Source organism: Enhydra lutris, unplaced genomic scaffold (assembly GCF_002288905.1).
Source record: "Enhydra lutris kenyoni isolate GAN:26980312 unplaced genomic scaffold, ASM228890v2 scaffoldscaffold12, whole genome shotgun sequence".
Lineage (NCBI taxonomy): Eukaryota > Metazoa > Chordata > Mammalia > Carnivora > Mustelidae > Enhydra > Enhydra lutris.
Window position 1 is genome coordinate 30,985,323 of NW_019154096.1, and position 27,110 is coordinate 31,012,432.

General features: G+C 50.1%; 1 protein-coding gene across 17 annotated transcripts in view; it reads right to left on the reverse strand.

The window, feature by feature from the left end:
- The window catches only part of LOC111144685 (potassium calcium-activated channel subfamily M alpha 1), a 726,020-nt gene extending 700,946 nt beyond the window's left edge, over positions 1 to 25,074 (reverse strand). For all 17 annotated transcript variants that reach the window (XM_022499102.1, XM_022499098.1, XM_022499101.1 and 14 more), the window contains exon 1: positions 24,486 to 25,074. In XM_022499102.1, coding sequence (XP_022354810.1) covers positions 24,486 to 24,869 — 384 coding nt within the window. In that variant the 5' untranslated portion in view covers positions 24,870 to 25,074. The remainder of the gene's footprint in view (positions 1 to 24,485) is intronic.
- Positions 25,075 to 27,110: the final 2,036 nt, after the last annotated feature.

Genomic DNA, 27,110 nt, shown 5'->3' on the forward strand with positions numbered 1-27,110 from the left:
GCCTCCTCCGCCCAATTTGCTGCAATTCGGTTCTGCACGGTAAGATGAGGGACTTGGCTCCTCTCACGATGGCTGGTGGCCGGCCCGACAGAGGTCCCTTCACACGGGAAATGAAAGAAAGCGATGGGCGGGGGGAGAAGAAAAGCACAGATCTGTCATTTTATCAAACACAGGCAAAGACCGTCTGCAGGTGGGAAGCTGCTGTCCAACCCTTATACAAACAGAGCACACAAAATACCCTTTCTTCTGGGGATGCCGGCCAAGCCACTGGCAAACAGAGTGGGGAGAAGCTACCTTTGCAGGCATCCACACCCTGGCCGTGCCAGGGCTGGACGGGTGTCCCGTCTCCTCAGAGGGAGGCCTGAAAGGCTTCCAGAAGTAAATACCCTCAGTGCTCAAGAAGCCACAGACAAGAAAGAGACTCAGTGCCCAAAATATAATTTTTTAAAAGATTTTATTTATTTGACAGAGAGAGAGAGAGATCACAAGTAGGCAGAGCATCAGGCAGAGAGAGAGGGGGAAGCAGGCTCCCCGCTATGCAGAGAGCCCGATGCAGGGCTCGATCCCAGGACCCCAAGATCATGACCTGAGCCGAAGGCAGAGGCTTCACCCACTGAGCCACCCAGGAGCCCCCCAGAATGTAATTTTAACCAGTGTGGAATACTAGTCCATTCATCAGCAAGAGTGTGTTCATGCCCATTTGTTCATTCATTCACGAATGTCTACCAAATAGCCACCTTGCGTCACGTGTCATGCTTGGATCTGGGGACACAGAGGAAATACCCCGGAGCCCATAGGGTACCCACTCCTGAAGGATCCATTGTTAGGAGTTTAAATCTCGCCAGAGAGCTGGGCAAGAGAAGCCATGCCCCTCCAGGGCAACTCCTCCCTCCACCTAACGTAAGGCAAGAGCTCAACGGCAGGCTTGAATGGATCTACTCCTGCCAAACAGCATCGTTCCCATTAAATAGCATCGCTCCATTAAAACAGTGGCCACTGAGGGCACCTGGGTGGCACAGTGGGTTAAAGCCTCTGCCTTCGGCTCAGGTCATGATCCCAGGGGGTCCTGGGATCGAGCCCCACATCGGGCTCTCTGCTCAGCAGGGAGCCTACTTCCCCCTCTCTCTCTCTGCCTACTTGTGATCTCTGTCTGTCAAATAAATAAATAAAATCTTAAAAAAAAACAAAAAAAAAAACAAAAAAAAAAACGGTGGCCACTGTGTACTGAGCATCTCTCATGTGCTAGGTAGAACTTTCTCTGTGGTCTGCATCTTACAGGCAAAGGAAGCAGAGGCTTGGGGAGGGCAGACCACTTGCCCAAAACCACATAGCCCATCAATGGGAAAGGTGAGAGCTAAGCCCAGATCCTTGTGCCCTAAATCCTACATCTCTCCATGTCACCCAGCAAGCAGGAAAGAGCACCCATGTCTGTCCCTCGCTCAGTCCCAACTCAACTGGGGGCTCCCCAAGGAAGCACCGCCATGACTAATGTCCCTGGGATCCTCTTCCTAGTCTGGCCTGGTATGGAACAACTTACTGATGGTGACAATATTTGCTTAACTGAGTGATTGTGGCAGAATAAACTTGAGCTGGGGGGAGGGGGCATGTGGGGAAGTTGGGAAAGAAAGATGATCCGGGAGTCTTCCTGGAGGAGTTCAGTGTACGAAAAGATGTTTTTGGTGCCTCCGAACACATAATCCCCAGGAGAGGAAAAAGTTTTGAGGACAAATACCAGACGTTATGTAAACCTTAAAACAGACACCTGGCCTGCTTCGGGGTATCAGAGTAGCACATACTCCTAAACGGGGGCACTTGTCAAATAAGAAATAGACCTACCCAGGCAAGGCGGCGGAGGCTCAAGAAGGCCTTCTTCTTGGCCCTTCCAGCCCGAGAGATCCCCTGGTCCGTTTGCAGCTTCCTAGGCTCCTGTAGCCATTCACAGGACAGGAAGGCCTGTCCCAGGACCAAACACAGATGGGTCCACCCGACTCACAGTCCTCTTCACAGACCTCGGCCTTCTGGAGAAGCCCTTTCCAGACCCTCCCTCACTTTCCATCCCTTTCGTCCCCTCGGCTCTAGTCTCCATCTCTCTGAGGATGTGGAAGGTGCGTGGTACAGAGCAGAACATTTAGGAGCAAAATCAAAATCCTTACAAAAACACAGGGGACCTGATGGACAAGGGACCCTGAGAATTACCTCCTCCAACCTTCAATTTCCAGGTGAGCAAACAGAGTTGTCCCCAAAAGTGACCCTTTTAAAGTGAGGTCTCTCGTCCTCCAAAATTCTTCTTTTCCCTCCCTTCCCTCTCCTCCCTTTCCCCTCTTTCCTACAGTGGGTGGGGTGGGGGTGATGTGGTGGTAGAGGGAAAGCAGTATTTCTGAGTCCCCTTTTCTTTTACCCTAAGCCCTGTCATCTTCTATAGTATCCAAAGGAAAAGTTACCAGCTCTGCATGGGCCCATCTTGGTTCTCACTGCTGGCCCCTGGCGACCGTGCTCCCACAAAGTGTCCCCCTCCTCCTACCTCAGCAGCATCCTCACTGAGGCTCCTGACAGAGGAGAGAGGACTGAAGTAACTTCCTCACACAGAAGCCCTCTAGGGAGCACCTCAGAGGTGCCGAGTGCTCCCAATGATCACCTCATTTTCCCCGCACAAAAACTATGTGGCAGATATTTTTAGGATTCATATTTTACCGATGAAGAAAGTGAACTTGGCACGGTTAAGCAAATTATCCAAAGCCACGGAACGAGTGCAAAGTGGAGCTGGGATTCAAGCCTGCCTTTGTCCCCACTCCAAGGCTAAGCTATGAAGTTCACAAGCCTGAACTTAAGAGACCGAAGTTAACATTCAAAATGAGTACTCTGCCCCTCTGTGGTGGGGAGCGGGGGAAGGGGGGCGGATTACACATCCACTCTCATGTTGCCAAAACTCAAAAGCACTTGGGGAACTTTTCTTTGGAAATCACCTACAGAGGTCATTTACATGTCACCCAGAATTTTCAGATTCAATACATCGTAATTACACATGTGGGGGGACCAGAAGGAGTTTACCCACACTGGCTTCCACTCTTATTCGTTATGCTTGCCCACAAACTACCTCAGTTTCCTAACATCACAGTGACTTTCAAATGCTGAGAGATGTCACCCCAGCGACATTCAAAGGAATGCACAAATGCTATCAACAAGTCTGTTCCCAAAGACGGACCCTCATTCTCCAAGTAAGAATGAAACCATTTGTTCTTTCGTGCTTGCATTTATTCAAAGAGCATCTTGTGATGCTGGACGCTGTGCTAGGTTGCTAAGGAAACAGAGATAAACATAAAAAGTTTTCAGTCTTGGAGTCCTCAACATGGGGACAAAATTTCAGGCACTTCTGCAGAGGACCTCAAGTGCGCCAAACACTACGGCCGCAAACACGGACGAACAGTCCCAGACTTCCAGCAGGGGGACAGGCATGCCAGCCATCCCTCTGGACACTGGGTAAACTAGAGAGTTGTGGAAGACAGAGTGACCGCCTTAGCTACTGTCGAGGTCCACTTTAGGAAAAGAGTCAGTCCCCAAAGGGCACCAAAGCAAAATAACAATCATGACCTACAATTAGACAACATTTATTAGGTATCAGCCGCTACTCTAGGCAATTAACACATATTACACTCTCCCAACAAACTCATGAAGTGGTTGCTCTTATTAGTCCTACTTTCCAGGTGAGTAAACTGAGGCCCAGAGGTTAAGCAACTTGCCGAAGGTCTAAACGTCACCAAGTGGCAGAACTATGATTTGAGGCCAAGCCGTCTGGCTCCAGAGGCCCTGCTCTCGACGACAGCACTGAACTTAGAGGGACCAGAGATGCTCATTGGGGCACGTAGGTTCTGGTCTGCTGGGTTTTAGGAAAGCTACCACGTTCTACTCACGTTATTGCTCATGTTTGGTCCCCCGTTGTCTCAGCGATGAACTCTTGAACTCACTCCACTTAAACATGAAATCTGAAGGGCGTGGGATGGGGTAAAGTGAGGTGACATTCCCAAGGGAGAAGCACTTCACTATGGGGAGGAAGATGAGGGACCCGGAAACCAGCCTCTGCCTCCACCCCCGCCATGCTCTTGAGGGTCCAGGCGAAGAGCCAGCCAAAATAATATTCAACGTGGAAGACAGCTGAGCGGCAGTCACAACGCAGGGCACAGGCAACCGCTGTCAATGCCCCCCCTTACCGTGGTGGAGAACGAGGGGCAACCCCATCTGGTAACAGCCAAGATGCCCTTGATCTCTCTGTTCTCTTTGGAATGTGGAGAGGTGGGCAATTTCCCCCCATGCTCCCTTTGCTCTAGCGTTTAACAAGGAGAGTCATTTGCATGTTGAAAGCAGTAACAAGCAGGCTTTCTGGAGCCAGAAAACTCTGGGCTGGAATGGACACCTGCCACTTATGAATGGAGACCCCTTGGCCAAGTGCCATAACCACTCCAAGGCTCAGTGTTTGCTCATCTATAAAATGGGGATAAGGGTCCTAATATCTCAACATAGGCTTACTGAGAGGATTAAGTGACATAAAGCACATGGAGTGCTTGACACCATTTGTGACATCCAGCAGGGCCCAGTAAACATCCAGTAGTATTAGCAGGACGTAGTAACAGTGGCAGAGGCAGCTATGGATGGCAGAAGCCCTCACCCGTTTTCCCCCAGCATGGCCACTCTGGAGTCCCTTCTACAGTCTGGATTCTTCAAATCCATTTCCTACTCCTTGGGTGCCCTGCTCCATTTCCCAGGACCCCTTGCTATTAAGATATCATGTCACTAAGTTCTAGTCAATGGACTGGCTGGGCAGAAGTGATGTGAATGGCTTCCAGGACTGCTCCCACAAAGCCACCCCTCACGGTCCTTATTTCTCACTCCCCTTCCGTCAGATGGATGCCAAGGATTCAGCAGAGACCATCGTGGCCCCCTAGAAGATGCCAGGTCCCCCCACAAGTAGAAGGAGGCAAGGTTCCCAAATCACTGTGTGAAAAAAGTCCCATCCCCACCTCATCCCACCCCACACATACCACTAATGTCACTTTATATAAGCAACACATAAACTTCTACTGTGTTAAGTCACTGACATGTTGGGGTTCCTTGTTACAATAGCTAGCCTTGCCTGACTCATACATGTAATTAATCATGCCTTCAGATGGACTCACAGGTCCCTGTTGACTCACTGCTTCTGTGACCACTGCGTGCACCAGAGAGTCTACATACCATAATACAGTTGCAGAGAGAAGTCAGCAGCTGTGACTGGTTAGGCATGGTAAGCACGAGGAAGAACAAGCAGCAGCAACTCAAGAGAAGCAGTGGAGGGACCACTGGTCTAGAAGAAACAAGACAGCCCAGAAGGAATATCACCTGTGCTCACGATCAACTACAATTTCTTCATGACAATAGCGTAGTGTCCTGGAAAGAGCATGGTCTTTGAGGCCATGTAGACTAGAATCCAGGTCTATCCATTACTTCCTTAGGAAAGTAAAACTCTCTGAGCCTCAGTTTCCACATCTGCAAAATGTGGGTGACAGCCGCTGCCTCCGTGTTCCAAGACACCATGTTGGTATCTTGAAACTAGCCATGGTGCGGATATTCACACCATAGGAATTGGCAAATGCTACAAATAGGCATTTTTTCTTCCTAGAGATTAAACACTCACCAGCCCATCAATGGATAAACAGGAGCCAGCTAAGTAGAATGGGAGAGGAAAGACAAGGAAAGAGAATTCCAGGCAGATCAAAGATCATCTGTGACAAGAAGAAAGTCCCATGTGGCTGGCTCCAGAGCATTGGGGAAGAGAGGCTAAGAGGAACCCAGAGAAGGGGTCAGGAGCCAGATCTGGTAGAAGGACCATCCTACATGATAGCTATCTGTTCTAGTCATCTATTGCTGCATAACAAATCATCTCAAAATGTAGTGGTTTAAAACAATCATTTTATTTTGTTTACCAATTTTAAGTCAGGAATTCAGGAAGGGATGAGCTAGCTGGAACATCTTTGATTGTGTCAGTTGGGGTTGGAGGATCCATTTCCAAGATGGATTCTTCCCACCATGTCTGGTGCCTTGATACTCCTTGGAGAGTATCTCTCCCTACCCCTCATCGTCATATGGCACCTCAGACTCCAAGCCTGTCCCTGGAGCTTGGACTTCACAGGATGGTGATCTCAGGACAATCAGACATCTTATACATGATGGCTGGCTTCCAGAGGGAACCTGGAAGGGTTCTTCTGACCTAGTCTCAGAAGTCCTCAAGACATTCCCACCTCATTCCACTGGTGACAAGCAAGTCACAGGCTAGATTCAAAGCAGGGGAATACCCAAGAGCATGAATACCAGGAGGCTTGGTTTGTCAAGGGCCTTCTCTGAGGACTAGCCACCCCACCAACACTGATTGGCAGACCCACACCACCTGCTCTCCAGGAGCCCCCGGAAGCTACAGAGGTCAGAAAAGGAAAACTACCAGCCCTGTCCACAAGGGGCAGCAGAGGCATTATGCTCCACCAGGATGGAGAACAGTGGGGAGGACACAGTGGAGAGGGTCAGAGGACAGAGGAAGGCCTGGCTCAGACCATGCAATGCAGAAGGCTTCCCAGGAAGGTGACACTCCCAGCAAGTGAGCCAAGCCTCAAAGAATGGGGGAGGTAAAAAGTTAAAAGGGAAGGTGTGAGCCATCCCTGAGGTCACACCCGGCCTTCTACCACACCTGGACCACCCATGGGCCAGGCCAGGCAATCTGCACACTTCCCAGTACATGCATGTCACTCAGCCCTGGGCACCCTGCAGCAACGGTCAGGCAGCAACACAGCCAAAGCAGCTCCTGCCTCTGCCAGCTCATCACCAGGCCCATGAGCCCCGTCCAGGGCACCAGAGCTCAGGGAGGGGCCATGGGGTGTAGACCTGTTTACTCTGGCCCGACCTCCTCACCCAGAACCAGCAGGCACCACGATCAGCAGAAAGGCCAGTTATGCAAGCGCCCTGCAGCAGCCTGCCAGCCCCAGAGATCCGGCCTGGCCGACGGGCCCGGTAGTGATACCGCTGTGGCCTACCGGGCAGGCCTGGGCTCCCACTGCCATTTTCCACATAGGCGCAGGGTGCTCTGCTGACAAACACCTGGGGACAGCAGAGGCCGTGGGAGGGAGCTAAAAATAGCACAGCTGGCAATGGAAAGGCCTTTTCCAAATCCTCTGGATCCTGTTATTCCTCGTGCACAGGCCCTAGGGACACACACAGGCCGGCCCCCAGCATTCGCTCTTCTCCAGGGTGAGAACAAGTGTGGGCGCCAAGGAGCCCTTTTCCATCATGTCAGGAAAGCACCATCGTCAGAAGTCATGGAGACAGCCTGTCCCAGAGCTGGGCCAAGGCTGGATCCACTTTCACACCCCTACACATCCCCAGAGGTCTCTGTCTGGCCACCCCCTCTCCGACCAATTCTCCACCTCTTCCGGACCTCAAGTTCTTGATGTTTCTCTTACTTGTTTGGCCATTGAGAATTAAGGGCCTTGCACTTTTTAAAATTTCTTACGTAAGTGTATACAACCCAGCTAACTTAGAAAAGCCACCTGTGTGGACGTGTGAGATGTACACTGCACAATTCCAGGGGCATCAGTCATGACTATGACTGGTGAATGGTGCCCCCAGGAAGCAGGTAGTGTGGGTACTGGCATTGCCCCGGGGGAAACAATGCCTTATACAAGTCTGTTTCCCTGGGAGAAGGACAGCCATGCTAATAAAGACTCACAGACTGACCACTTCGTCTCCTGCTTCCAGATATTCCATGCATGGGCTCTGGCAGACGCAAGGCCACAATACCCAACGGTCTAGAAAGAAATCCGTATTGTGATACAATAATGTATTTCCAGGCTGTGGAGGTGGAAAGTGGCAAGGAATCGATCTTTCGGAGGCAAGGGAAGATTCATAACCACTGAATGAGTTAGCACTACCTTCTTCTGAGTGCACAGATTAAATTCTCTGCCCTACCAACATCTGAAATGTGCTTTATTTATAACAGACTGGGGAATTCAGATATAGTTATATGCTTTTCATAGAATTCCCATTCTTTTAATAACACAGTTTCAGAGTTTCAAATATGAGCAAATAGCATGTGGGAATAATAATGCATCACGCCACATCAGGACGCTTACATTCACAGTTTAATGACAAGGCTTTGCCTGTGGGGGTCAAACTCTTCCACTCTTCATGCTCTCCTGCAGGGGCATGCACAAATACACACATACCATACACACCTCAAGATTTTAAAAATACACTTGAATTCGGCACCCTACTCCTAATATCTCCTGTGCATGTGTTAATATCAAAAACAGTGGTTATGGGGTGCCTGGGTGGCTCAGTAGGTTAAGTGGCTGCCTTCAGCTCCTGTCATGATCCCAGGGTTCTGGGATTGGGCCCCACCTCAGGCTCCTTGCTCAGCGGGGAGCCTGCTTCACCCCTGATTGCCATTCCCCTTGCTTGTGCTTGCTCTCTGCCTCTCTCTCTCACTCACTCTGTCAAATAAATAAATAAAATCTTTGAAAAAAAAATAGTGGTTGTATTCAAAACTTCAAGGAAGACTGATACTTAGAAAAATACCCCATATTTATTCTGCGCCTCCAAATACCCCCCAAAAAAGAGATATGGCACATGTGCCATAGTTCCTAAAGTCTATGTATTATCTGATATGAATCTCAGAGAAGCCCTAGAGTTGTGTAGCAAGCAACCTATACAACTGCACACAGCATACCTGCCAGTCAGGTAGAGAAAAGGTGATGATCCCATGTTCTAGCAAGAAAGAACAAGACTTAGAGAGATTAAAAGGACTAGATAACCTCTAAGGTTCATTTCTATCCTCACAGTATAGAATTCTCTGAATTTGTCTAAGGGATCTCAGACCTCATTTAGGGACGAGGCAGCAATCTCCACACACCAGCTCTTCTTTTCAGTCCTATCTATGCCCTCATGTTTTCTCTCACTCTGTGGCCTAGATGAGCTTGAAGGTGTACAGGGCAAGGGGGAGACACGCAGGCTCCAGTGCCTGCCTGCCTGGACTCAAACCTGACTCCACCCCTCACCCCTGTGACCCTGGGCAAATTACTCAATCTCTCCATGCCTCAGTTTCCTAATCTGTAAAGTGATGGTAGCGCCACCACGTATTTTGTTGGATTTTGTGAGGATTAAATAAGATAATACGTGCAAAGAGCCTAGAAATCACCAGATACATAGTAAGCACCCAAAGTCTGTTATCCAAAAATTCATCTAGATATATAGATATATTCTATGTGCCTCAGTGTTCTGATCTATAAAATGGGGATTATAAACATGGTTACTCCATAGGACTGTTTTGAAGGTTAGCTAAAATAAACACAAGGAGCTTAAAACAGTGATGCATAGTAAGTACTCGAAAAAAGAGTTTGTTATTAATTTTCTTCCCTAAAAAGTCAGTTACTTCAGTTCACATAGACTTACCAAAACAAAAGCACCAATAAGGGTAGGGAACCATGCCATGTCTGCGGAGGAGGAGCACATGGCCAAGAAAGGCTGTCTGAGAGCCGACTGCTGTTTGCTACAACAGGAGACAGACAGGATGTATTAGAGATTAGAGGTCTTTGCTTTAAATTGGTTCTTCCTGAAGTCAGGAAGTACAGTACAGGGGAGTGTAGGTGAAGAGGCGCTGAGAGGCGGGGAGGCAAGCGGGAAACGCTTGCTTGCTGGTTGCTCTTTTCTCCATTAGAATCCTTTGAAAGCCCTGCCTTGCATTTAAATAGCGCCATCCCCTAGAGATGGCTGTTTCAGCTTCATTACAGTCTGTGTTCAGAGTACAAATAGAAACCTTTGTGATTTTATTAGTTTCCATGCAACTCAGGAGAGATTTGCATGATAACATTTCAGCTCCTGACTTAAAGAAGGGACCAATTAAAAATATAGCGCTGGCACTGTCTGTTACCAGAAAATGAAAAGGTACCCAGAGTTGCAGAAATCTCTGTCATATCTGGTTCATGGCTATAAATCAACCATTCAGTACAGCAGATACAATAACTACCCTCTCAATTTTCAGTTTCGTTTTGTAAGAAATACTCGCAGGATGTCTGCACCCCCTGATATAAGCGTAACGACACGACAGAAAAATCTAAAGAAGTTCTTTGTCTGGGCATCGTCAAGCCCTACACACATCGCCAGTTCACTCGGTAATACCCAAAAGCTACCTGGAACCTTGCAGATCTGTGAAGCTGGTGTCATGTGTCTGTGACAAGTTAAACTACAATCTGTGGCCCCCGGTAGCATGATCTTACTGATGTTTTATGTAACCCAAGACTACTCGGTCTGTTGTCATGTACTAGCCGCTCACAGCTTGGGGGCGGGGCGATTTCATTTCAGAAGTTATTGAGCGTGTGGGGAACCTCCCTTCAGATACTCGCTCCTTTACCACAGAAGCTCTGATCATCCCATCCTGGCTTCAGGAGGCTGGAATGCTCCATGGAACAGAGCCAAGAGGAGCATTCTCATTCCAGGGTTGCCTTCTGGGGCAAGTCAAGGAAAAGCATCAAAGTAGGTTGATTTGCCCGACCTTCTCTTTAATGAGAGGTTTCTTTTTATGCCCAACCTCCACAAAGCCAGCCTATCACAGTGCACCACTTACAGTCTGTAATCTAAGCCGTCTTCAGCCTTGCCTCCACACCAAAAAGTATAACTAAAACCCCAACAGTGATGTGGCTCTTTCCTTAGAAGTAATAGCAGAGTCCTAAAATCCTACTTCTGAGATATTTTTTTTTTTTAACGACAAGTTTGAGGGTATTTCCAAAAAGGTCTATATCCTTAGATCGTAATTCTTAAATATGCCACCTCATCAAAGCCAGTACTGATGTCTCGGGGATACATCAGTCCGATTTCACTCTCGTGATTTATAATAGAACCAGAGCTGTTGCCCGTCTGCCTTGAATGATTTGCTCTTGGGTTCTTCATCAGGTACAAATGATAATTTTATTTTTTATTTTTTTTAAAGATTTTATTTATTTATTTGACAGAGAGAGAGAGAGATCACAAGTAGGTAGAGAGGCAGGCAGGGGAAGGGGTAAGCAGGCTCCATGCTGAGCAGAGAGCCCGACGCGGAGCTCGATCCCAGGACCCTGAGATCATGACCTAAGCCGAAGGCAGAGGTTTAACCCACTGAGCCACCCAGCCGCCCCACAAATGATAATTTTAGAATCTGATGGAAGAAGTGGTTACATATTGAGATCACTGAATCAGAGAACATGCTACATATAAAAAAACTGAGGCCCAGCGACAATGACTTGCCTAAGACACCAGAGCCACTCATAGGTCAAAAATCAAAACTCCAGCAGCCTTTAACTTCACTCTAAGAATAGACACCATTGGGGCACCTGGGTGGCTCAGTGGGTCAAACCTCTGCCCTCGGCTCAGGTGATGATCTCAGGGTCCTGGGATCAAGCCCCGCATCTGGTTCTCTGCTCAGCAGGGAGCCTGCTTCCCCTTCTCTCTCTGCCTGCCTCTCTGCCTACTCGTGATCTCTCTCCCCTCTGTCAAATAATAAATAAAATCTTAAAAAAAAAAAAAAAGAAAAAAAGAATAGACACCATTAAACCAGGCTCCAGGGGCAGAAGGAGGGTTGTTCCGTCTGTTCTCAGTGTGGACACCATCTAAATCAAAAGAGGTCAGGCTGGGTGCTTCTCATGGGGCTGCCATTTACCAACCCCTAGAGGAAAATTACTAGCTGCTCCAAGGACAAACATGAGCACCACAGTGAAGAATGCGTCTGGGAAGAAAATGTGCCCAAAGATAATGGGAGGTCATCTCCAGGAGGTAGGGTTTAAAGGAATTTTTTTTCCTTTTTTTTTTTTTTTTAATTCTGGTAAAACAGGCATAGCATAGAACTTAACCATCCTAACTGTATATCTAAGTGTACATTTCAGGAGTATTAAGTATATTCACATTGTTGGGCAGAATGTTTCCATCTTGCCAAACTGAAACTTTGTACCCATTACACAACTCCCCATTACCCCCCACCATAGTCCCTTGGAACCACCATTCTACTTCCATCTTTATGAATTTGACTATTCTAGGTACTTCATATAAATAGAACCATACAGTATTTGTCCTTTAGTGCCTGGCCCATTTCACTTAGCATAACATCGTCAAGGTTCATCCACATTGTAGCATGTTTTAGAAATTCCTTTCTTTATACGGCTGAATAATATGCCGCTGTATGTATATAGTACATTTTGTTTTTTCATTCATCTGTCAGTGAACATTTGGGTAGCTTCCACCTTTTGGCTTTTATGAATAATGCTACTATGAACATGGGTGTGCAAATATCTTCTTTTGGATTTGTACCCAGAAGGGGAATTGCTGAATCATATGGTAATCCAACTTTTATTTATTTTTTTTTTTTGAGGAACCACCATACCTTTTTCCACAGTGACTGTATCATTTTATATTCCCATCAACAGTGCACAAGGATTCCAAATCCTCACAGCTTAGCCAACACTTGTTATTTTCTGGGTTGTTTTTTTTTAATAGTAGCCATCCCAGTGGGTATAAGGTGTCTTTTTTTCTTTCCTGATGCCTTGCTGTACATTGCTACAATGAATATATAGTCCACTTACAATTAAGGATAAAAGTGTAAAACACTACAGTTAAAAAAGAAATCTTAAAGATGGATGAAAGACCTGAATGTAAGACTCGAAACCACAAAACTGCCAGAAGAAAACACAGGCAGTAGCTCATTGACATCAGTCTTGGCCATGATGTACTCGATTTGACACTAAAAACAAAGGCAACAAAGTGGAGATGCAACGTGGGGGGTTAAGGGGGTAGGAGAAGAATAAATGAAACAAGATGGGATTAGGAGGGAGACAAACCATAAGTGACTCTTAATCTCACAAAACAAACTAAGGGTTGCTGGGGGGAGGGGGGTTGGGAGAGGGGGGTGGGGTTATGGACATTGGGGAGGGTATGAGCTATTGTGAGTGTTGTGAAGTGTGTAAACCTGGCGATTCACAGACCTGTACCCCTGGGGATAAAAATATATTATATGTTTATAAAAAAATAAAAAATTTTAAAAAAAAGAAAACAAAGGCAACAAAAGCGAAAACAGACAAGTGGAACTACATCAAACTAAACAAACCTTTGTGCAACAAAGGAAACCATCAACAAAATGAAAACGCAACCTGCTGACTGGGAGAAAATACTTGCAAATCATATATCTGATAAGGGGTTAATATCCAAAATATGTAAAGAACATACATAATTCAATAACAAAGGAGAAACAAAAGCAAACAACCTGATATTTAAAAATGGGCAGAAGATCTGAATGGATACTTCTCCAAAGAGGACATCCAGAAGGCCAACAGATGCTCAACATCACTCATCATCAGGGAGATGCGAACCAAAACTACAATGAGAGGCACCTAGGGGGCTCAGTGGGTTTAAGCGTCTGCCTTCTGCTCAGTTCATGATCTCAGCATCCTGGGATCGAGCCCCATATAGTGCTCCCCACTCAGCGGGGAGTCTGCTTCTCCCTCTCCCTCTGCCTGCCACTCCCCCTGCTTGTGCTCTCTCTCTGCCTGTCAAATAAATAAATAAAATCTTTAAAAAAAAAACTACAATGAGCTATCACCTCACACCAGTTAGAATGGCTATTATCAGAAAGAGATAACATGGCGTGGATGTGGAGAAAAGGGAGCCCATGTACACTGTTGGTGAGAATGTAAACTGGTGCAGCCACTCTGGAAAACACTAGGGAGATTCCTCAAAAAAATTAAAAATAGAATTACCATATGATACAGCAATTCCATTTAGGGGCATTTATCCAAAGAAACCAAAAACACTAATCAAAAAGATATATGCACCCCCATGTTCATTACAGCATTATTTACAATATGCAAGATACAGAAACAACCTAAGTGTCCACTGACAGAGGAATGGATAAAGAAAATGTGATAGATGACAGAAAGATAGACAGACAGACAATGGAGTATTATTCAGCCATAAAAAAGAAATCTTGCGGGGTGCCTGGGTGGCTCAGTGGGTTAAGCCACTGCCTTCGGCTCAGGTCATGATCTCAGAGTCCTGGGATCGAGCCCCGCATCGGGCTCTCTGCTCTCTAGGGGAGCCTGCTTCCTCCTCTCTCTCTGCCTGCCTCTCTGCCTGCTTGTGATCTGTCAAATAAATAAATAAAATCTTTAAAAAAAAAAAAAAAAAAGAAATCTTGCCACTTACATGGATGGTACTGAGGGCATTATGCTAAGTAAAGTAAAAAATAAGTCAGACAGAAAAAGAGAAATACCATACGATCTCACTTATATGTGAAATCTCAAAAAAAAAAAAAAAAAAAAGGGTCAAAGATAACAGAACAGACTGGTAGTTGCCAAAGCTGGGAATGCAGGGTATAAGAAATAGGTAAAGAAAGATACAAACTTGCCGTTATAAAATCAGTAAGTCATGGGGATCTAATGCAGAGCAAAGCAACTATTATTAATAATACTATGTTGCATATTCAAAAATTGTTACAAGAATAGATCTTAAAAGACCTCATAGCAAGAAAAAAATTCTGTAACCATATATGGTGACAGATACTAGACTTACTGTCTTGATCATTTCACAAGATATAAATATCAAATTATTACATTTGCACCTGAAACTAATATAGTACTGTATTCCAACTATAACTCAATTTAAAAAAAAAAAGAAATCTTATGAGGAGAATAGGGTTGAACATGAGCTTAAGGAAAGGATGCCATTTTTAAGACTGAATGAAACAAACCACTGACTTCTCTTGTGGGCTAAAGACACCATTCCTACACCCTTTGAGAATCTCACACTGATCAGCTGTGGCTGACACAATCCACAGGAGAAATGGCCATAATTCATGGGTAGACAAAACAATTCCTGGGAGCCCTTTCCTAAAGCACTTTATGAAAACTATGCCCAGATGCACAAAGAAGAAAAAAAACAATGTATATAAAGCTGTTGTCAGATAATGTTGGTCATGAAAATCCCCAGCACTTGGATAAACCCGGCCATCTTCCAAACCTTCCTACAAGCCCGAGAGCCCTTTCTCTGAGTTCTCCACTTGATGATCACTGGATACCCACTTTTTCCCCTTCCAGAGCCATAAAGGGTCTATACTCCAAAGTCACATAAAGGGAAAACAAGTCAGGGCAGCAGGTTCTCCCCAAGAAGGGCAGAGTTCTGCTCCTGTATAACAGGTACCAAAAAAAGATCCCCACGGGGCCTGGGACCCCAGTCTCTGAGCCACGGGCCACCCAGGCTCCATACTATCACTTAACTAGACAATACTTCTCACTGTAAGTGCTAACATCTTCCAAAAGTGAAAATGATCCTTCTACTGGTCTTTACATAATGCCTCACTCCTTTGGGGGTAAGGTCACTTACTCACTCATTGTCCTGACTTACTCATTAAGACAAAGATGCAGGAACTAAAAACAAAATCCATCCGATTGCATATTTAACCGACCTCTAACTCCCAGAAGAGAAATTCTATGTTTCGTTGTGTGAACATCTCCCTCTACCCCTACTCTCCCTCGCCTTCTCCTCTTCAACATTCTCTTTTCTTTTCTGGTTTCTTCTGTTCCACAGAATAGGAGAAATGGTGATGGTGGTATATGGAAGCCCAGAGAAGAGGTAAGAAGAGTGTTTGGGAGAAACAACCCTCAATCTTAAGGAGAAGCTCTACTTAAATGGTGCAAAAAGAGCAGAAAGTCTCCTTCGGGAACAGCCAACACCTAAAAAGCAGAGTTCAACGGACGCGTCTTCGCAAAGGATCCACACTCTACATCTGGATTCCAGGCACGGCCCCAGAATCATATCTGCTCCCAGCCAAGCCCCACACTAAACCGTGAAGGGAACTAAACGTTGGAACACAGTGCATGTGTCACCAACAAAGAGGTAACCTGAAGGCCGGGGCACAGCCAAAACCTCCACCCACAGCTTCCAACAAGACCAGACACATTCTGGAGGGCAAACGATCAGAACCAACAGTGAAATAGGCCACTTTCCAAACTTCGGGGAATAGGACAAGGAGAAACATCACAACCCCCGGTGAAGGACACCAGGAAGTCATTAAGAGAAAAAGAAAGTAGCCTGAGAGGGGGAGACCCCCCAGCAATATTGCCGATTTTAACCACCACCCAGCCCTGGGCCTTCTTGGGCTGGATTTAGAACCTGAAATCTATCATCCACCAAGATTTGTTCTGTGTGTCATGGAAACAGACCAGAAAAAAAGAGGCGTTAGTGCCAAGAGAAAGATCTTTTCATTCATTCCGAAGTGGGTTGTCCTCCATGAAAGAGCGGCCTCAGAAGATCATGAACAACTCCAACCCCTCTGATGATGGTGCACAGGGCTCCTAGCACTGGCACTGGGGAGGAAGTGGAACCCAGGCCCTAAATCTCCCTTCCTCCTCTATGACTTCGTAATGCCATGTGCTTCTAAGCTAGCGAGATCAAGTCCCTGTTTGCTGTCCACTGATCTGCCAACTTCAGTCTCTGCTCCCAGACTTGGCAGGAGTCACTATGGAAGAAAAGAAGGAAGGAGGGAAGGAACGAAAGAAGGAAGGAAGGGGGGGAGGGCAACAGGAAGGAGAGAAGAGAGGAATACAGGCACTTCAGCTAATTACCTTTGAAATGTCCAGAGTAAACCAGATCTGGGGCCCTTGGAAAACCAGGTATGGAGGCCAATGAAACAGCAAGGAGAATACAAAGTGAATGAGATGTCTTAAATAATTTCGCATTTGGCCATGTAAAGAAGCATTAGTCATACAGGTAATGAGATCTTACAGGGAGATGAGGATGTTAAGTATATCCATTCTGGACCTAGAGTGTCAACTACGTTTCCAAATTGGCAATTAGACAAAGACAATCACCAAAGAATGACGAAAACAAAGCAAATTCCATCTTTCATTATTCTGAAGCTGCCTTTCCCTCCCCTGCCTGACTCATCCAGCTCACAAACACCTGTCCATCAGGAACTAAAGCCTTGCTGGCCACTGGCTGAGAGAGAGACCTGGGTGGTACAAGTAACTGAAACCCAGGAATGAATCAAACGTCATCGTGTCACCAAATCAAGCCCCTCCCTTTCACCCAGACTTTTTTCGGTAGCTTCTAATGAATTACCCAGAAAAAGCAGCAAAATGTATTTGCACCCACTACACTCCCACCTAGCCCCCAGCTCAGCACTGTGGAAAGGGCCTTCCCAACACAGGTGTGTGCTTGTGTTTATAGGACTCAGTTCCTGCCCTCAAGGGGTTTGCAGAGACCAGACATGTGCACGCCCCAGGAGAACACAACTGGTTTCTTCCTCTCACCCTGTCACAGAAAATCACAACTGGGTCTTCTTTTTTCCCTGGCACCACTCGGTTTTGGGCTCATAAAAGCAAAATCAACAACCACAATCATAACCATAAGATTAATTTGAGGACCTATTCTGGACATTGTGCTAAGCCCTTCTTCATTCTGGCTCTGATGATGTTTTTGGCTGAGAGTTTACTCCAGCTTCTCCTCTTTGACAATGGAACGACATAAACAGAACATCACAAAGAAAAAGTCCCCGACAGTGGGAACTGCAAAGGACCGTGCTAAGGTGACAAAAGGAGCACCTTTCCATGTCACCGGCTAGAATCTTTCAGAAGAACAGCTGGAGGGGGGAAGGCACTGGGCTTCCCCCAACCTGCCCTGGTCTCCCCACACTCGGGATCTGTCTTGAGTCCAATCCTTTTAAGCTGAACCCTCCATTTGGGAAGTCCCACCCAGGTCCCTGCAGAAAATCTGGCTTGTAGTTCTGCTGCCCGCTGACTTTACACACCCCAGAGGGAGTGGCCAGCAGCCGGCTTCCTGGAGCATCACCACAGTGGAGCCCTGGCGACACCACGAGCCTTTAATTTAGCAAGAAGGTGGTTTGGCTGAGCTGGCCTCCCGGACTTCGGGAAGCCTCACCCCTTGCCGTGTAACCGAATGGCTGGCGCGAGGGAGAGCCCACACATTGCTGCGCAGGCCACACACAGACCACACTCTGTACCTCCTCAGAACGCGGCCCTGGCAGCCACCCCCCACCCCCAGACCAGCAGCACTTGTGGGTTCCTCGGGAGCAGGCACCGGAACAGCAACTCTTGCAGGAAGGGCCCAGACACAGCACATAGCGGCTCAGAGGGGCCTGAGCCCAACCCTCTCCACCTGCATAGCAGGGACACACTCGCCAGCGCCCCCCACCCGTCTACAATACCTCCGAATCACAAGTTGCATTTTAATGGCTCCCCAGGGGATTCCTATGCATAGTAAGGTGGGAGAAGCCCCAGGACTAGACCAACAAATGTTCTCTCTGGCCCTTGGAAGCAGAGATCTGATATCCAACTGAACGAACATTCCCTGAGACTTCTACCCAGAATGCTAGGACATCCCTGCTCTGAGGCTGAGATTCCTCCCCTGTGTGCCCAGGGCCAGGAGTCCCCCCACTCAAGAAGCATTTCAAAAAAGGAGGCACTTTCGGTCTGCTCCCTGCAGGGTCCAGAAAGGCTGTGGAATTTCAAAGGTCCTGCAGGAGGCCTGACCTTGTCTGACCCCTAGACACGTGTCCACGAAGGCCTGTGGGGACAGGGCCCGGGAGCTGCAACATCACTGCATAAGGGCAGTCCTTTCCACCGGAGCCACACAGGCAGCCCTCCAGGGGCTCCATGGCTCTGAAGGCCCAAGAAGGTGGGGTGGGCTGCTGTGATACGCAGGTTGCCATGGCCACTGCCACCGTGAGCTAGGACACCCCGGCTGCCCACTTCGAGCAAGAGGTCCTGGCACTGCAGTCCAGGGCCAGCCTATTTCAACGGCACACTTCTCTTGCCCTAGTGAGATAGAGAGAGAGACCCAAAGCAAGCACTTATTCCCCACTACCAGGCACCCAGTGAATGTCCCCATCCAGGAAGGAGAACAGTAGCAAGGCAAACAGAGGTCCACTTGGTCTTCGCCTTGGAATTCTTTCTGCCCCACGCTAAATGACAAGGCAGCTCTTCCTTTCCTCTGATGCATGCTGGGCTACGTCCCCAGTGCACCTGGATACAGAGTCAGCCCAAGGCTTCAGGGCACCAGTGTCCTCCTAGGAAAGTCTAGAGAATAGGGCTAGATAGAGTACCTACCCCACAGGGCTGTGCTCTGCGACAACCCCCAATTTGCAGCTGAGGAAACGGAGGCACAAAGCAGCAAAGTCCTTGCCCAAGGTCACAAGCTGACTCTTGGGTACACCACAGAGGGCTTGACGGCTGGGCAAGTCAGCTCAGAGGGAGCACAGTTAAGCTCAGCTTAACCAATTTCTCTACCACAGGACTCCTGTGATGTGACTCTCCAAGGGGCTGCTCAGGTGTGCCATGACTCGCAACATTTTTCACAAGGTAAAGGCAAGTACGCCCCTGAACACCCTTTGGGAAACACTGTTCTGAGGAAAGCTGGTGCGGGTACAGAGAACCCTGGCCAGGGAACGGTGACATCATCAGACATCATCGGGGAATGGTGACATCATCAGGGGAACAGGTCTGCGAGCTCTGGACTGGGATAACAGGGATGGATGTGGTCCCTTAATGGTGTGACATTGGCCAGCCCTGCCCATCTACCAAACAGCTCTCACATGGTCTAGGTCTACCAGTCCTGGAAACCCGCGGGGTCAACATAGTCGACACCAGGCCACTGAGGTCCCCACCATGCAAACAGCTGCCGTCAAAACACAGGAGCCCTCGCTGGCTGCCCCGCCCCACCCCCCAGGCTGCAGCGGCCGAGAGCCATGAGCCCAAATCTCTGTCTGACCGGAAGTGGTTGTTGGACCCAAGGACAGCGGACTTCAGAGTCTAGAGGTTCCTTCTGGGCCAGAAAAAAAGTTCTATGTGCTGTAGTCTGGGCCCCCCGGCACCAAAATCATTCAAGGAATCGAGGAGAAAACAAACTGACCGCTCCATGGAGCTAGTTACAGGGAGCCTGCTCGTCATAAGCATCCCACCAAGGACGCACCATTATGCTCCTTCTACACATGAAGAGATCAAGGCTCCAGATGGCTGCCAGCCAAAGACACCCTGCTCATAAGTGTGAGATCCAGCATCAGCACTTGGGTCTGACTGCCGAGTCCCTCACAGAGTGTGCATTTCCATAGAGAGAGCCAAGAATGGGAAGCAAACTCCCTCTGCTCGAGGGAAGGTCAGCGGGAACTCCCCTGTGACTGGGACCGGAGAGCTTCTCCAAGTCCACCCTAAGTGATCTGATCAGAGAGAATTAGCTGAAGGTCATCCAGTTGCCGGCAATCTCCAAGACGAGGTGAGGCAGCAGGGCCAATCTGGACTCAAGAATTCTGAGGCACTGGAGCTCCAGCCCTAATTGGATACATTGGACCAGACCCTGGGGAGTTACCAAGCCATAATGGGAACTGATATTTATATTAGTCATGAACCTGACAGAGAAAACGTGTTGTTTTCTCAGACACGGCCATGGAGACGACACTTCAATAATTCATTACATGCACACCGGGCTTGATTAAGCCCAAACTTCTACAGGGAGGACAGCTCAGACTTAGAGCGGGCGTAAGCCTAGGCCTGGCCACATTCAAGTTCCCCAGAGGAAGCCACAGCTCCCTCAGAAAGCTGGCCTCGGTTTCCCCAGACTAATCTGAAGAGAAGCAGACCATGTACTGGAAGAGGAGAAGGCGGGAATAAAGACACAGAGGCACTCCAAGGCTGAATTCCTAAAGAATTTGCCAGAAAAACTGAAAAACACATTCTGGGCTAGAAACTTTTCCCATAGTTTCTCAACTCCTTCCAAGTACTGACACTGAATCACAGAGCAGGAAGGGGCATCAGAAGCCGCAGAATTTAATCTCCACATTTTAAACACAAGGAAAAAGAGCCCAGCGATGTTAAATGACTTCTTCAAGGTCACGGCCCTCTCCAGGCTGCCTAGGCTGCTCACTGTTCACTATAGTCTGCAAATGGATTGGACCTCAAAACGTCACAGCCTCGTGAGCACAGACCTCTGATGAAACCCAACAGAGAAAAACAATAATGTGAAAAAGGACGGCAAAGAACACAGTTCTGGATGATTGTGCCCAAGTTCCCAACAGGGGGATATGTGATTAGTGCTCTCATTCCCCGCCCCCAAAAAAGTCCACATACCATTCTTTTCAAAACAGTAAAGTCACTCCCCACTTGAGATTCAGAGGCCAAAGGTGTGAATCAGATGAGAAGCCCCATGAGACACGCCCATAGTCCTGGCTTCCTTTGATCAAAAAGGATGGTGCTCTCCCAGAGGCCAAACACGTGTGATGTCAGGACACCCTGTGGAAACTGACCTCCCATGGAATTTCAGATGCTAGACGCCTGCCCTCCACGGGACCCCACCTCCTGGTCAAACCACCTCGGGACTGAATGAGGGTGAGGACGAGCACAGTTGAGGACCGACTGACTTCTGTGAATAAGCAGTCTCGGTTTGCTTGGGAAGCTTAGCACTAAAATCATTATTCCAAGCTTAGGCCAGATGCATTCTTCTGTACCGCACTTCGACAACTATCAAATACTTGAAAAGTGAAAAGAATGAAGAACAAAAAACCATGATGGCAGTAAAAATACAGCCCTCGGGGGTAGAAAGAAAAGCTCAGAAAAGGCCTAAGTTACTATTAATGAGCTGGTTACGCATGGTTCAAGCGACCAAATCAACGGGAAGTTGTTATGAGATTCTGGGCGTGTTTTAAAGTGCACGCTAATGGTATTAAAAGTGACCTGACCTCGTCCTCCACTCGCCTCATAAGCTCCCAACCAACTGCAAGCTTCTCTCGTCCCAGGCTGATTTTTTGTAGAAACTTCCAGTTATGTCAACTCAGCCAGTCTCAGAGCTACAAAGTATAGTCTAGTAGACAGGGATCGCTTTTTCTAACGATCATTGCCAAAAACCTCTTTTCTTGAGAAGATTGACACAAGTTATGCTTGGTCATCATTTATGAAAGAGACTCTGTGTGTGAACAGTCCAATCAGCATTTCCTCCCAGGGACTGCCGTGACATCCATGGACCCCTAGGGTAAAAGGACGTGGAAGCTGTGTTTAAAACCCCACAATCAGGGGCGCCTGGGTGGCTCAGTGGGTTAAAGCCTCTGCCTTTGGCTCAGGTCGTGGTCCCGGGGTCCTGGGATCGAGCCCCGCATCGGGCCCTCTGCTCAGCAGGGAGCCTGCTTCCTCCTCTCTCTCTGCCTGCTTCTCTGTGATCTCCGTCTGTCAAATAAATAAATAAAATCTTTTTTAAAAATAAATAAATAAATAAAACCCCACAATCAGGGACGCCTGGGTGGCTCAGTTGGTTAAGTAGCTGCCTTCGGCTCAGGTCATGATCCCAGCGTCCTGGAATCGAGTCCCACATCGGGCTCCTTGTTCTGTAGGGAGCCTGCTTCTCCCTCTGCCTCTGCCTGCCACTCTGTCTGCCTGTGCTCGCTCTCTCTCTCTCTTTCTGACAAATAAATAAATAAAATCTTTAAAAATAAATAAATAAATAAATAAAAATAAAACCCCACAATCACAAAAACACCACAACTTATTTTGACTCATTGAAAAAGTTTTCGTTATGATCAAGAATGCCCAATTCCTTAAGGATGAGGAGGTTGTTAAAAACTGCTCCCAAACCACTCCGTGGTTTGGAACATTTTAGAGACCCACGACCAGGAGCTATCCCTCCCCTAAGGCCAGACATGGACTCTCAGTAAAGGAAAAAAACAACTCCAGGACTGAAGACCGTGAGAGGAGGAGATGAGTGAACATGTCTACGAACAAGGAGTTAAGAGGAAGGCTAAGGCAAGAAGCATGGTCTCGGGGGTCTCATGGTTCTAAGTCTGCTTAGCCTGTTTGCGTCTCTGGAACGTGGGCAGTTTCCCACCTGGACAAGTAAGGAGAAACCTCTGCGTGGAGGAGGTAACTCCAAAGCTGCCTAGCCAACATCTGGAAGCCTCCGGAGAAGTGGGAGGAGGAGGAAGAGAGAGATGGCTTTTATTTTTCTCCCCTATTTCCAACACACCAGTATTTTCCAAAACACAAATGTGCTGCCACAAAACACAGCTGAGCTCCAGCACCCAGCGCGGTGTATAATTAATGATCAGGAGAGAGAGCCTGGGTTCCTCCTTGTCCTTCACCCACAGCCCCCCACTTCCCTACTTCCCACAGCAACTAAGGAGGCTGCTACAAGTTGCAGAGCCCTGTGGAAGTTTGAGGGGTCCTGGCATTAACTTTACTAGAAGAAGGTGTGCGACCCAGACCTGCCTCTACCTTGAACGGTTCCCCTATTCCCTTTGATCTCCCCTCCGTCCGAAACGTGAAGTCCCCTAGGATGGGAATTACTCAAACACAATGTAGCTCGGTCCCTCTTTTTTCCAGTTCTTTCTTTTCCATTCTGCAGTTTTCAGTGAAAAACTGCCCCAGCCCCTCACCTTCAGCCAGTGCGCGGAGGATGGTGGGAGGGGAGGACATCTCTAGGGACACAGCGACAGACCAGGCAGTCAGCCTACCAACCATACTTAAGGTGTAGTGAGCCTCGGTGGTGGTGGGCGTCTCTGCGCCAGGAATAGCTTAAGCCGACATCCAGCCACCTCAAAAGCGCCGGGGAGGAGGCTCCGCGTGAAACCGCGGCCTCGGAGGCTCTCGCGCGGACCTCCTTGCTCCAGCTCCCCGCCGCCGGCGGCATTTCCGGGGACCTAGGGAAGGTGGCGTGGGGGCGAGAATACAGAGGCTGAAGAACTTGGGGCGGGGGTATGTTCCACGAGAATATCTAAAGGATGGGGAGGAAGGTGACATCAGATGTGCGACCTCGCCACATTCCTAAAGTGGCAGCCTCCGTGGGTTGCCTCCAAAACTGGGATGCAGCTCCCCAACTTTCCCTCGCTGTCCCCGAGGTCCCCACACCTCCTCTGGCCAGGTTCCTCCCCCGGGATTCCCCAGTCCAAAAAATTTTCTCCCCTGCCCAAAAGGTTTCCCCTGCCGCCCGACTCCACGAACTCGTCTCCCCAACAGGTTTCTGGAGTGCGGGCCGACGTGCTCCCCCCTCTCCCACCACCAGGAGCCCGGCCGCGGCGGGTGAGGCGGGCGGCACACGCACCCGGAGCCGCCCCCCCCCCCGCGGCCTCGGGCCCCGCGTGCTCCGCTCTCCCTACCCCGCATCCCGGCCCCCGAGAGGCGCACGTTCCCCTCCACCCCCGCCCGGCCCCAACCGCAGCCGCCCGCTACCCCGCCATAAACAAGGGGACGGGACGGGACTGGGCGTCCGCGTCCCGGAGCGCACCGGTCGGGGTCCACTCCTCAGCCCCGGCGCGCCGCCCGCCGCGCCAAGCGGGGAGCGGGGAGAGCGGAGGGAAGGGCAGGCGGCGCGGGGAAGGCAGGCAGGGATGGAGGGCGGCACGGCGCGGTGAGGAGCGAGGAGGTGGGCTGGCGCAGGGGGCGGGCGCCCGGGGCGCGCGTTACCTTCGTCTTGCCCCCGCAGTGGCAGCAAACGGTCCACAGGTACTTGAGCGTCCGCCAGAGCAAGATGATGAAGAGGCCCCCGAAGAAAGTCACCATGGAGGAGGCCAGAAAAGCCCACCACATGCGCTGGCCCCGGCTGTCGCACGGCACCTCCATGGTCACCGGGATGATGAGCGCATCCATCTTGGGCTCGTGGACCGAGGACGAGGAGGAAGAGGAGGAGGAGGAAGAAGAGGAGGAGGAAGAGGAGGAGGAGGAGGACGCGTCTAGGCTGAGATGGTTCGCGTGGATATTGCTACTCATTCTAAGACTGCTGCCTCCGCCGCCGCCGCCGCCGCCGCCGCCGCCGCTGCTGCCGCCGCCGCCGCCGCCACCATTTGCCATAGCTAGCAACGGGCAGCCGGCGCAGGGGCTCGGGGGAGCTCCTCCCGCCGCCAGCGCCACCCCGAACACCCATCAACAGCCATATTGCTGCTACTGCTGCCGCCGCCGCCGCCGCGGAGCGCGGGGAGGGGGCGGGGAGGCGCCTGGGCTCGGGGCGCTGTGCGCGACCTGGCGGGGTGCGCCGAGATATATACCGCGGGCAGCCGCCGCCCGCCCTCCCCCCGGCCGCCCGCCGGGGGGGAGGGGATGGAGCGCGCGGGCAGCTCCCCGCCCCGGCCCGCGCCCCGCTCGCCCGGGGCTACGCCGGCCGCGAGCGCCGAGAGCCAGGGGGCGCCGCGGGCCGCCCGCGCCCGGGGTCTGCGCCGCCCCCGGGCCCGCCCCGGCTCCGCGCGCCGGCCCGCCGTGCGCCACGCGAGTGCGCTGCGCTCCGGACCGGGACCCTCCCTGAGCGCAGCCGGCGCCGCTCACCCGCCGCTCCTGGCTTATTAGGCGGCAACTAGTTAATAATGGGTGATCAGCTCCCCTCCTCCGGGACGCCCCCGCGTCAGCCTGCCGTGCCCGGCTGCGCTCGGCTCCGGCTCGCCGCCCCTGCACGCGTCGGGCCACGGAAGGTCCGCCGCGTCTGGCTGCCGGGCCGCCCCGGCCGCTAGCTCATGCCCCCCGGGATCCCTGAGCCGCGTCTCCACGCCGCTGAGCCTCCTCGGCCTCCGCTCGTTCTTCCTCCTCGCCTCCTCCGGCTCCTCCTCGTCCCCGTCCTCGCCGCCCGAGCCTCTTCGGCGCGCTCCCCGCGCTCCCCGCAGCCGCCAGCAGCGGCAGCTGCAGCAACTGGAGCAGGCGCGGGCTCAGGCCGCCTGAGGCGGGAGGAGAGGAGGCTTGCACCGCCGGCTCGCCTCGGCTCGGAGCTGGACAGGGGGCAGGCTGACCCCTCGGCGGCCCCCTGGCACGAGCCCCTGAGCCCCAGAACGCAAGGTAGAGCGCCCCGAATCAAGACTCGGGATCGGGCGCCTCTCTCCAAGGTGCTGCGCCCCCAGCCGAGCAACCCGGGGGGACCCGAGGAGGATGGCGGGGCACCTATGGCGGGCCGTTTTTGCCAAAGGATCCCCCGGTGGAGAGGGAAGGAGTGACCAGCTATCGACACCACAGGCCGGACACCCCCCAAATTCTCTGGCTTTGGGAGTGAGGAGGACCCTTCTGTATACACACCCTAGTTCCACCCCCTCTGGCCTCTAGTTCTCTCTTCCCTATCCCCTTCCTAGGTGCCCCAGTGCCCCACGCATAGCTGGAGGCTGGCGGGTGGTCTTTGGCCTTGACAGCAGCAGGTGGTTTTTCTGCATTTTCTTTATTAAGGGACAGAGCCTGCCTAAGAGAGTAAAAAGAAATGAGCAAGGGGGAACCTGGCCTCAGGGATGGTGCAGGCTACAACAGACAATTGAGTTCCCCAAAGTCACTCCCCGTTTATCTAGCCCCATACCCCACTGTGTGAGGAGGGCAGCTGGGAGAAGGGGCCATTCAAGCCTGCCTTTCCCCATTTAGGGTCTTCCCTCCTACCCCCACCTTTAAAGAGGAGGAGAAGCCTGGTTTTGTTCAGCAGCCTCTATCCCTACACCACAGGGGAAAACCTCTTGTGACGCTCTCAGAAATTTTGCTCCCTCTGTACACTGCTCTTCCTCTTGGCTACCAGCTGGACTACAAGTTTTTCCAGTGCTAATTAGGAAGAAGATGGTCACACTCTCCCCTCATTACCCACAGTGGTTTCCCCAAAGTTTCCAGCTCATTAGTTTAAGACTAATTGGAATTATCAAGTTCCTTTCAGTCCTTCCTGTGGTGACGGCCAAATTAGTTAGCATCCTTTACTGTACGGGCCCAGCCCTGCTTCTGCCTGAGCCAGAGCTCAGCCCTGCCCCTTGCCCCTGGAGGCCCTAGGATGCTGGGATGCTGGGGAGGACCCCAGAAGGGAGGCTTGGCAGGGCAGAGAAGCAGAAGGGAAAGTCTGCAGCTTCTCCAAACCTCATTCAGAATGTGTTCATTGGGTTCAGGACACATACCCATGAGAAAATAGGGCCAAAGTCAAAGGGGGAAATAGAAGGAGGTAAGAGTTCTTGAGAATTTGGTACTCAAAAACCAACACGTAAAAGGGAGCAGCACTCTGTAATACACTACTGAGGAACCGTTGAACACTGCACCAAAAACTAATGATGTACTATATGTCGGCTAACGGAACATAATAAAAAATAAACATAA